Source organism: Equus caballus, chromosome X (genome assembly GCF_041296265.1).
Source record: "Equus caballus isolate H_3958 breed thoroughbred chromosome X, TB-T2T, whole genome shotgun sequence".
Lineage (NCBI taxonomy): Eukaryota > Metazoa > Chordata > Mammalia > Perissodactyla > Equidae > Equus > Equus caballus.
In genome coordinates, this window is record NC_091715.1 from 107,678,177 (window position 1) to 107,690,333 (window position 12,157).

The 12,157-nt window shown below is 42.9% G+C and overlaps 1 protein-coding gene across 1 annotated transcript in view; it reads right to left on the bottom strand.

Annotated features, from left to right (window-relative positions):
- Window positions 1-500: 500 nt before the first annotated feature.
- The window catches only part of GUCY2F (guanylate cyclase 2F, retinal), an 84,998-nt gene continuing 73,341 nt past the window's right edge, over window positions 501-12,157 (bottom strand). Inside the window, exons 16-19 of the mRNA XM_005614408.2 lie at window positions 10,064-10,158; window positions 4,530-4,618; window positions 4,347-4,435; window positions 501-1,402 (exon numbers count right to left, since the gene is read on the bottom strand). Of these exons, the coding sequence (XP_005614465.1) occupies window positions 4,348-4,435; window positions 4,530-4,618; window positions 10,064-10,158 (272 nt within the window). The 3' untranslated portion in view covers window positions 501-1,402; window position 4,347. The remainder of the gene's footprint in view (window positions 1,403-4,346; window positions 4,436-4,529; window positions 4,619-10,063; window positions 10,159-12,157) is intronic.

Sequence of the window (12,157 nt, forward strand, 5' to 3'; positions counted from 1 at the left end):
AAGGAATTAGAAACCCGGATTAAGGAGGTTGAAAGGCTTTTCTGCATCCTCTTCAACAGGAACATAGTAAATAGACCACCTGAGGCTGAAAGAAGTTAGCTTCTGTGAAGAGAGAAGTAGTCCAAGGGTGCTTGGATGGAAGGTTGAGGGAAAATCTCTGCTGGGAAGAGCTTTTGACTCTAAGCTCAGATTCAGGGTGAGTTGATAATGGAAAAATTAAATATTAGTGAGAAAGGTATCAAATTATACCGTAGGCATTTCTTTCTTTAAAAAGGCTTGTTCTAAAAGAATTAACTGCTTTACTGGCTGATATGTTTGGGTTCAGCTGTTTTAATAAAGAGATTATTTTTTATAATAAAAGGGAGGAAAAGCTTGCTTAACTATTTTAAACATGCCTGTGAATTAAGCCTTATTGCTTTGGTCCATGTGACTGTGGCAAGCCACTGCCAATAACCCCTTGAAAGTAAAATCTGGAAAACTAAAAGCATAAAGTAAAAACAAATGTTCAAAGGGATTTATTTTAGGGGCAGGGGTAAGGGCTTGAAAGGCAGGCTGGGCAGAGAAGGGAGGGATAGTACAAAACTTTAAGGGAATTGCTCAAATCAATCCACTACTTCTGTATCTTTTACCCTGACAATATCTCTTACATCTTTTCTGTCATGTTCAGACTATGACCCTGAGGCCCAGTGAGATGCTCAGCTACCTAGCAAGGACAATTCAATTATGTTGCCTAGATTCTCTTTACTTAGACAGGAAAAGAGACTATGACAGTTTTGGAGAGATTTCGAATAATAAGCAATAAGAAAACAAAGGAACTTCTTCTTAGCCCTCGGTTATCCAAACAACACAATTAAGCAGACTCTTCTTCTCCTCCCTATTCCCCGTGCATTCCAGCCAACTGAGGTCACAGTGGACTGGGATTCAGATGTATGTTTGCTGGAAGATTTTTTTTTCCTGGCACTAATCTCATAGTATCTGAGTTATAAATTATACTCATTAAATACTTTCTAGAGATTCAAACGCAATGAAAAAGAAAACAAAGTGCCTCCTACTTTTTTCTGCGAAAATAGAGACCTTCTTATCTTAGTCCAAGTTGGGCATTCTATTCTGGAATGACTAAACGTGGAGGTGGTTTTCCATCCTTTTTTGGGGTTCATATCCATAGCAGTTTACATTCAAATGTCCTTTTTGGTGATAGCTGTGTAATGAAGAAAGCTTATTAAAGTTACTTCCCAGGGGCTCCCTTACACTGAAATTAGGCTTGAAGAACCCTGGAAATTGGTCATCCTCAGAGATATAGTCGTTCACTGATTTCCTGCCCAGGCAGAACAGTTTGTTGAACCAGAGTGAGCTTTTCCGTTGCCTCACCAAGAGAAGATTCCAATCTTGGAGCCCTTTGCTCCTAGGTGGGAGAAAGAGAAAACGGTAAGTATACCATCTCCATCCTAGACCTTCCACGGGATTTCTAAATGAAGGATCCCAAGCCCGCAACACCACTCTACTCCACGAACAGTTTGCAAATTGCTAAACTTTCCTGGATCATTGAATAAATAAACATTATGACTTCTGTCAAGTTTGCATAATTAGATGTTGCTGTTTACAAGAGTTTTTACAAATTTAACAAAAAAGGGTATATGTTAATATATAGGTAATCCTCACCTTACTAATGAGATGTGTCCTAAACATTTATAACTCAATTATTTGAAATTTGGAATGCCTTGCTCCATAGAAACTGTTATATATGTGGTGGTCAGGTTTCTAGGCCAGTTGACAAAAGCTGGTTTAACCCACATGGAGCAGAGTTATATTAGAGCTCTGGTGGGGATCCTAGGTCCTGAGTGCAGAAAGAAAAGTGTGCTTTCTTCCCATTATTTGAGTACAAGGAAAACCCAAAGCAAAGGTTAAAACTGGGGGAAACTAAACTGACTTTTCAGCCCTCATAATTATTTCCCCCTTCTCCCATTTCCCAGGGATCCATTGCTCTTGTGTTGTCCCAAGCTCTCCACTATTACCATCCATTCTTCAAAACTGCCAAATTCCTAATTTCTCCTCATCCCAGTCAAAATGGAGCTTCCAAGTTCTCCTGAACATCTAGCTTGGTCTACCTTCATTATGATATGAGTGATTAATCACCCCTTAGCCTCCAAAAGGTACATCTATAATTGAAACAGGAGGCTTGTCAAACCCAAATGAACCTCAGTTGGTGAAATTTTAGGGAAAGTAACTAGATGAAGTGATAACCTTTAGGAAGGTTTGTGAAGTGGTGGATATTTGGGAACATGAGGAAGGAGCTACTGGATAAATAGCAGGGCCCTCCTTGAGAGGCAGCCCCTGTAGTCAGTTCACCAAAGCTGTGCTCCCTTTCACAGCATCTTTCCTTCCTCCCTGTCTGACTCCACAGGGCTCTCTGGAGGTTTCAAGTTTTCCCCTAACAGCTCCTGTGATGACAGCAGTGGGTGAGAGGCATTCACAGGTATTGTGGGTCTTTTGTAAGTTGGGTCTATCTCACTAAGAGTCAGCCTGAAAATTCACAGAAAGTTGGAAACATTCTGGAATAGGTGGTGTTACTGGGTGACATCAACATAGGATATTTAATGAGAGGTAAGTGAGAGGAGAGGGGATGGGATGGGATGGGATGGGATGGGATCAGAGCTCTTGCATATAGGTCAAGCCTTTTGAAATTTGTCAAGGATGCTCTTCTTGAGGAGTTTTATGATTTGCACAGCTTGCCAAGGCCGTTGTGGTCAATTCATATGCTGATTAAAGCACAAGTGCTAATGTGGCCAGGATCAGAGGTCAAATCCACTTTTGGGACAATTGGCTTCAATCTGTTCCATATATCCACAGCCCACGGAAGATTGCCCTCTGGTACCGTGGTCCAGATGAGCGAGTATAAATGGCCTAAGCCACATCCATCTGCAATGCTGCGAAAGCACTACCAAGCACACAGATAATGATGGTGAGGCAGCTGCAGTGTCTTCTGCTGCAAACTCCAACACATTCTTGGGAATGGATAGGTTCTTATATAGTGCCTCCAATACCTGTGCCACCCTGTCGAAGGGAAAACCCCTAAAGAGCATCCAAACCCTTTCCTGCTGTGAGACAGAGACAGCAGCTGAGACTCAGACTGAGACTGAGACTGTGTATCTGTGTGTCTTTGTGTTTCCTTCCCCACAGGAAAGAATGTTCCTGGAAATTGGATGACTGTGTGTCCCAGCTGCTCATCTGCTTGTATAGGTCAATAGGAAAGAATAGAGCCAGGCCTCAGGTGGCAGGGTAGAAGGGGGTGGTCCCGGAGGCTGCAGGGGAGCCACATGCTCAGTACGGAAGCATTTCTGAAGCATAAATGTTATGACTTGTAGAGGCTACCTGCGATAGTCGCAGAAATGAAGATGCACTGAGCTTGCTTGGGAGGAAAACAGTCATAGAGAGCTGACAAACTCCAAAGAGGCTAGCGGGAAAATAGGAAGTATGTGGATGCCTTAGTAATTGCTGCTAGAATTGTGATTATTCTGGAACATGTTAAAGAACAAAAGAGCAGGAGTATGTGGAGATGCCTTAATGTTTACTTTAGAATCTTACGATTTTCAAGGATATGTGGAGCGAGCAATGGATTTTAGAGTCAAGGTCTCCATGAAAAAGAGAACAAGAAAGCAAGATAAAGAAGAGATACTGACAGGAGCCCAAGAAAGCAATGGATTCCTTAGAGATAAATACATGGGGAGAATTCTTGATAATTAGGCTGTTGTTGCTGCTTCGGAATCACACCATTCTAGTAGGGGAGGAGGGATGGAGGAAATTGTCCTGAATTCAAGCCAGGCTGTCAAGGGGTATCCAGTCTTATTTTGGTTGGCAGTGCCAACCTCGGAAGGGATTGGGCAGTGCCTCCAGAGGAAATGACATAAGCATCCTCTCAAAGATGGTCTCACCAATAGATCCCTGGAAAGGGGGCCATTGCATTATTGCTGTGCTGCTGAGATAGATGTGAGTCTCTAGAGACCTGAGGAGGCTCACTATGTGACCCACGTGCTCAGCAATGAAAGAGACAGGTGCACCTGCCTGATAACTGAATAACAAGGCCAGACTTGTTAACATTCAAATGTGTTATCAGCGCAGGAGGCAAGGGTCTCTCTCAGGCCAGGGCAGCCGATATCCCTCGGATGCAGCTAGCTCTGCAAGAGGCCTCTCCATAAGGTTTTTGCACAACTCAATGGAGCTTGGAAATTCACCAGCTCCACAACACTCTGCCAACAGAGTGTAGGCTGAGACTGGCACCCAAGCCAAAGGGAGCCCCAGCTTTGACAATTTGGCAAACTTCTGTGCTCTGTTTTCCTGCTTACCATTACCTTATGGCTTGTTTCTCACCAGCTGCCTTTCTGCTTTTCTTCTTTGGAAGGCTGCAATCTCCACCGCTTGCAGGCCGTGGCCCACTTGCCTGCAGGGCAGGAGAGACACAAAAATAGTTAGTGAATGAGAGTGTGGCAGAGCGGGGCATAGGAAGATTGTAATTAAATGTGAACTCCACTTACCCATCTTTACCCACTGGTGGGGGCACAGGAAGGGGCTTCGTGAAGCCTTTTTTTCCAACTAGCCAGAAGGTCTCTTCTGTGCCTTTGCCCTTATTATAGAAAACGCAGAAAATCTTAAACATGCTATAACCAATTTTCCTAAAGAAGCCCTTCTGGTCAACAGGGTACAAGCATTCAGTTTGGCTCATATATTGCCTCTGCTTTCCCCTTGTCACCACTCCCTGGAGTCTTCCTTCCTACACGGCTTCCTTGCCGTATACACCTGAGGCTCAGGCAAGCTTCATAAGCTGCCACAGCAGCCAGATGAAAAGTGAACACCATTTCAAGCTGTCACCCAGATGTTTTGTCTACCTGCTGCCACATAGCTCCAGCTTTGGGAATGTCTGACTGTTTGGCTTCATAGAAACCAAACATCTGGAAGCTCAATTGAAGATTTTGTTTGCCGTTTTTGCTGTGATCTTTTGGCAACAGGCAACCCATTGTCTTTTGTGTCTAGAGTACATACATTCAGAGTTTACCGCCCTCTCCCACCACCCAGCCATCCAATGGCTCTCATGAAACCCAAAAATAGAATAGAAATAGAAAGTAGGCTGTGAAACTTTGTTTTTAAGCCCAAGGCATCCTGGCTGCTTTGAGAGGTCTATATTTCTGCAGTCTTCTTTTCTTCCCGCCAAGGAATTCTTACAGGTAGAGAGAGACCCCAGGGAGGCCTCCATCTAAAGCGCAGTTAGTTGGTTGTCAAGAACCACAGGTCTGAGATGAGAAAAGGAGTGTAAACTCAAGCTGGTCACCCCAGAGCCTGAGTGATGATCTCAGAGGAGCCAAATTTTCTGCCTATGCTCTGCCCTCCCCTCTTTCCAATAAACTCTCCTCTCAATGTGTTTTTCTCTCCTCCTTCCAATTCTCTTTTGTCTGTCTTCTCATTTCCTCCAATCCATAAGAAAAAAATGTGTTTACTAAGACTGATAACAAGTAATGGGATGTGTTTCCAACTCATTAATCTGAAATATGGTCTCACTCTCGGCAGATCTCGTTTGGAACAGTTCTAAATTGTTTAACTTAGAAATTCCAATTAGGTTTGCCCCCTTTAAATATCGAATCCATTGTTCTGTATTTTATATCACATACATGCATCCCTTAACAATAATGACAACAACCATAATAATAATTAGCACATTTAATTGGAGAATCTCAAAGCAATTTGCAAATATTTGGTTTAAGGCTCTAGGCAAGCCCTCCATGAGGCAAGTAGGAAGAGAATACTACCACAATAGCCCCAACCTCCATTAACTGGCAACCAACTCACTGTAAACCTCAAACAATTGGACTGATTGGGGCCACTCTGTTTTCAGAAGAGAGGAACTTCGTGAAAATATATTCACATCACTCATTCTTACATTTATTCCATTCTCATTGTACCAGGGCTGGGAATACAGAGATGGCTCTGTCCTTAAGGAGCTCACAGTGTAGTTAAGTAAAAACAATCATCAGGTTATGTCTTGGGCTCTAAACACAAGCCAAACTCTAATGCCTCCTAAGCACTTTCTTTCCTTCACAGTACCTAGTGCGGTGTCTTGTACAGAAGAGTTGCTTAGTAAATAATCAAACTGTTCCATCAACTGGAACTCTCAACCCTTGAGCACTGGGAACACTCAAGGTGTCATTGGACATCATTTTGATAAAACATACATTTAAAGCTCAAACTTGAGGACCCCAACCCCTAGCCATATTTGACTATTTGTCTTGAGATCTAGAGGCTATCAAGACAGCTTGCCAGTCCCCAAGGGAGCTCTGTAGATACCAGGATTGTCCAGATATTTGGGTAAGTCCTGGGACACACTGGGATGCCAAAACTAATGGCTGCAAAAGAAGATGGGAGTGTTATGGACTCAGGCAAGCTTCCAAATCAAAGAGTATGCAGGGGAGCTCCAGGGGCTTTCTGAGGTTTTGGAGCCCATCCAGGAGAATTCTTAGAATCCTAGCTCTCTGTTTATCCACCCTACTTCCAAAATTCTGCTGAAGGGAGAGAGAAAGGGAAAACAAGTATGCAACAACTAAAGCCTAAAGCAAACTCTGTGACTCAATATCAACCCCTAGGCAGTCCCAGAGACCCCCCAAATAATAGCATCTTACTTTGGCCTGACACTTTTAAGACACTTTGGCATCTTCTGTCTTATTTTATCCTTACAAAAATTCTGGAATGTAGGCTTATTAATAACCTTATTCTGCAAATGGGGACACTGAAGTCCATGGAGGTTAATTGACTTGTCAATAAGCAAGCATAGCTGGGACTTGAACCCAACTCTGACTCCAAATTTTATTTTTTTTTACTATGACTTTGCTATTTTTTATTGGTGTATAATTGACATACAATATTATATTAGTTTCAGGTGTATAACATAATGATTCGGTATTTGTGTATATTGCGAAATGATCACCACAATAAGTCTAGTTAACACCTTAGATTTCAAATTTTAAGTGCTCTTCCCTCCACACAATATAGCTTTTCCAACACACTGGAGTCAAGGAGCAGGTCTAGAGGCCAAAAAGAAACTGTTGGGAATTTTAAAGCTTGTGATTAATGAGTTTCCTGATGATCACAGGTCAGAAGAGGCCTCTGTGTGGAGAAAGGAAAGCACAGAGAAGATGAAGTTACTTGTCCAATGTCACACATTGAGTCATTGATGTGACAAGAATTACAGACCAAACCTTCTGACCTTCATGACTCTGTCAATACAACCTCATTACTTCTTAACTCAATTGCTGGTATGTGTATGTGTGTGTATGCACATGCTTGCATGTGTGCATGCTCGTGTATGTGTGTTAGGGGTTGAGGGTAGGGGTAGAAGAGGCTGGGGAAAAAGAAGAAATCACAAACAAAACAGAACTACTGCTTAGGGACTTGAGAATCAAACACTATTTAGCCCAATAATTCAGACAAGATCAGAAAGTGTCCACCCCTGGCAAGACCAACATAAACTGGCTGAGAACAACCATTTGAGAAAGTCTTTCCAGAATGTAAATCTACCTAAGAGGGAATGGTAAACACAACTGATAAGCCTAGATATATACAAAGTCTCAGCAAGGAGCTTCAAACTTGTCAGGAAAACGGTAACTGAAACAGAACTCATGTAAGAGAAGAGGTAATAAGATGACTTATCACCAGGTCATTAGGAGAGAAATATTTTAAAAAGCAGAATTGGCCAGTTAAGCACTGATGATTTGTGCTCAGTATAGTACAAGAGGGAGTTGGAGTGGGCAGTGGGACAGCTCCCCAGAGAGGCTGAGCTTCTCATCTCTAAATGAATCTTCCCCAAATACCTCAGCTTCCTCATTTTGGTCTCTTTCTTTGTACCCCTCACCCACTCAATTACTCAACTGCTTCATGTTCTCTTCTCTCGCCCAATCCAATCCATATCTCCGATTCTACTAAGGGAAACAACTTAAAGTGTCATCACTCCAATGAAGGAGATGTGATTCAAGGAAGAGTGTTGTTGTTACTGGATCCAAGAGAAGAGGCTCTGATGGAGGTAGTTCAAACATCAGCCAGCTGGAAAAAGAGGATATTTTCAGCCATCAGCTTTGAAATTACACCTGGCTGGCCATCAAATGTGGTCCTTCTGACCCATGCACTAGTGTGATTCTTGCTTTCCAGCAGCACAGAATGGATGAAGGGTGAAAATGTTGAATCAGAATTTCTGAAGCGTGTCAGTGATATGGTTTTATTGGGGGTATGTTGCATGTCCCCAAAGGACAAGGAATCTCCTGTCCCTGGGTCCCTGCTATGTAATGTCCAATACCTGCCTCTGGTGGGGCTGTGGAGGTACAGAGACAAAAACTATCTCCCCTCCTCTCCCTTTCTTTGGGTCTTACTTCTTCCTTCTCCTCCTTGCTCCTTTATTTCCCCTGGACCCCCCCTCTCTTCCTCTCTTTCAGTGTCTCCCTCTCAAACTCTCTTCCTCAGGAAGCCCCTGCCACTCCAATAACCAAAGCCTGATGTGGCCTTAGGCGAAGGCTCTCCCTGCCTCTTCCTCCAACTTGCCATAGCACATCCCCAAATTCCCCCAGGGCAGAGGAAACCGTGAAGCTGCAAAGGACACTTTTGAAGTAGTCCTGCTTTTGTGCTTGAAACACCCAAAGATGTGATTGCTCTTGACTGGAATTTGGGGGGCAATAAAAACCATGGGGGTCGGGGCATATTTTTCCTTTTCAGTTTCAAAAGTGGCACCTCTTCAGCTCTTCATATTTTAAAATAAGGAATCTGTGCCCAGCAATACAGAGCAGAAAGTGCTTCAGGAAATCAAGCCAGCTTTGTCCTCCTCTGCTGAAAAACGACAGAATGTATAGAGGGAGCACAAAAGCCTTGGGTGATTTGATTCACTGCCCCAGTCGTTTTGCCACCCGCATCATCTCACTGAGTTCTCTGCAGAGGTGGAAAAGGAACTTCTGTCCCCTCATAAATGACTCAACCCACCTGCTGGAAGATATTAAGGATCTATTGGAAAGACAAACTATGACTAACTGGAAAAGGAATTGATCAGCTAGAATCAGGCCTTCCAACCTTTAACTTCTGAAATCTTTTTCCTGTAAATTGCCACCATTTGAGGAAGGCATGCCAATGACAGAAACAAATTGTCCATCACTCAGTGCCCAGGTTTTGCTTTGCCCAAGAATAATCACTGAGGAAATAATTTTCATGCACAATGGTATCATAGAAAGGATACTGAAAAGGAAGTGGGGCTTCCTGGGTTTTGGCCTGATTCTGCTACCAATTGACTGTGTGACCCTGATCAAATTACTTCACCTCTCTGGACCTTGGTTCTTCATCCGAAAATGAAGGAGTTAGATTATCAGATCTCTAGAGTCTCTTACAACTGGGACAGCCAGGGACCCTGGGGCCATCCAGAGGAAGATAAAAAGAATCCAATGGAAATGGCAAAAAAAAAAAGGAAAAGGAAAATTATTCTAATCCTGAATCCCAGGTCAAGTGATAGTCCTAACAGAGAGAAAAGGTGCTACAAATGTTTGTCTTTCATAGGCATTGACTTGATTCCTCCTGGTCCTTGGAGAAAGACATAAAGCCTATCTAGAAACAGAGGTTCAATGGTGTGGATGAAAAGTCAGAAAGGGTGGCCACTGAGCAGATAAATAGAAAACCCGAACTCACCAATATTGTAGCTTATTGAACAGTGTCTGGCACTACCAAAGAGTAAACAAAATGGAAATGTAAATAATAGTGCCGCACATTGGAAAGCCAAATTCCAGGCAATGCTTTAAAAGAGAAAGATGCAACTCATAGTCTGGAAAATGCAGAAGGAGTGTTAACAATCCTACTCACTGTAGCCATATTTTGAAGAGAAGAAAACTGAGGCCAAAGGGGACAATCGTTTAGGAACTGCAAATGGAGCTGGAAATTCTGCCCAAATTATAGCCTTAAGTCTCAGACACCAGGTAAACTCTTTCAGCAGACCATGACCTCTCCAGATGCAGGTGTGCCCAAGTGGTTTGATTCAAAAAACAAAAGGACATTATACCTTGAGCTCTGTCCTTCCTCGAAGCTCCACTTCATAGCCCTCATTCAGAGCTCGAAGAATTGTCACGGTGCTGTGACTAACATGAATGCGATAAGCTGTAAAAGAAAGAGAGGCAGGATTTTGAATCCTTTCAGGTAAAATCCATGAGAAAATATTACTGTAATAAATGTCCCCACTTCTAAATGAACCAGACCCTCAGCAAAGTCCCTGAGAGAGAGCTTTAGTTAGGGTTTCACAGGAGGAGGAGGAGGAGTGATGGCCTTCCTCACCAGGCCCAAATAAGGCATTAGCTGTAGCACCTATCAGCCTCCTAGACACTATCTCAAATGAAAGGCCAAGCAATAGAAAGGTGTTAATTTAACTCAGAGGGTTGAGATGGAGAAATCAGCAACCACTACTCTGCTCTCAGCTGAAACGTGACCTCCTCTGAGGGAAGTTAGGCTTCAGCAGCCTCTCTCACAGGCTGCTGCTAGGGCTGAACTCCCAAGGTTTATATATCCTACTTAAGAGACAAAAGGGTTTCTTTTCCATATACATCCATACAACTATCTTTCAATATTGCTGTGCTTAAAATAAAATATCAATGAGAAAATGTCCCAAGACCTCTGTCAACATTTTGTGGCAACTGTACATTTATAGCTGTCCTTTGGCTGAGCACATCTAGCTATGTACACACATGAATGTACTATTTTCCAACTAATGATCCCAACCTGGGATAAGAGCTTTGCATGGGGAACTACAACTAAAAATTTTATTTAGAAACTAAGTATAATTCTTTGGTGAAGAAAAATCATTTGTTAACTGAGGTAAGATCCTTGACCTTCTTGAAAACTGTCATCCTATGAAGAAAGATCTTGTTCAAGTTGAGTCTTAAATAAAATCCAAGACATTCTCTCGCACACTAGAGAAAGTAATTCTTTTAGAAGCTGAGTGCAATACAAGTAGGAAGGCATGGCTGAAAAGAGCTGAAAGAAATTTCTGCTATGTGTACTCACAATGACTTTTCTTCTCTTGACAGCTTAGTACTGTTATTTGTGTCTTCCTCACCAGCTCATGATCACCCAAAATCTTTGCTCAAAAAGGGTTGTCCCATTCCTCAAAGTCACAGGCTCATCTAGAGTGTCCCTAACCAGCCCTATGTGTGCCATCCCACTAGCATCTGGAGCCTTTCAGTAGAGTCATCCTTTTGCTGGGAAACACACAGCTGAAATGAGAGAGAGAGCTCATTCCAACCACCATACAGTTGTGTGGCTAGGATGATCACTCCAGGGTTGGGTCACCAGTCAATTCCGTTCCAAAATCAGTGGATTCGACTGGGCATGAAGGTAGGTATCGATGAAATCAATTTTTTAAATAGACCTGTGATGTGTCCTTGTCTCATATCCAACATGAGTTTAGAGACTACTTCTTTACGGATCTTCAGTCAGGTGTGGAGCTTAACACCATATTTCAGTCACAGTCATTAGCTTCCAGAAAACACACTAACCAGCTCCTTTAGTGCATAGACCACACGTGTATGCTTCTTTGTATCCCTCACAATGCCTTCCTTGCATAGTCAGTGCTTAGTAAACACCTGTTGTACATAATTCACTCCATTTTCTTCTTCCTAGCTGATCACTGAACAAGGTGCTGTCTAAATCTGAAAATTCAATTTCTGCTCTCAGCTCTATATTTCCAGTGGGAAATGTGTGGAGTTTCCCTGGTACAGACCAGAATACGACTTCAGTCTTCCACCAGCTTACATCAGTCCAGAGGACTGTGCCAAATCTGCATTGCGATTCCATGATCAATTTCACTTCATCTTGGGTTGCATGTCAAGAGCAAAGTCTTATGCATGCAGTGGTTCCTGAATGACTACTTCCATGGCCTCTGCCATGTCTGTGGAGTTGGAAGACTTTCCCAGATGTCAGAAAATTTATTCTGACAACAGCTTCTAAGTTCCGTGCTGCCTCCTTAATCATAGTTGCAAAGGCTAGATTGACTAAGACTAGACCCATTGTGCAAGCCTGTTTCTGCACATGAGTGATGAGGAGTGGGGTCAGACAGGGCACCACCCACTGTGATATGGGCCACCATGTCATCAGGGACTAGTTT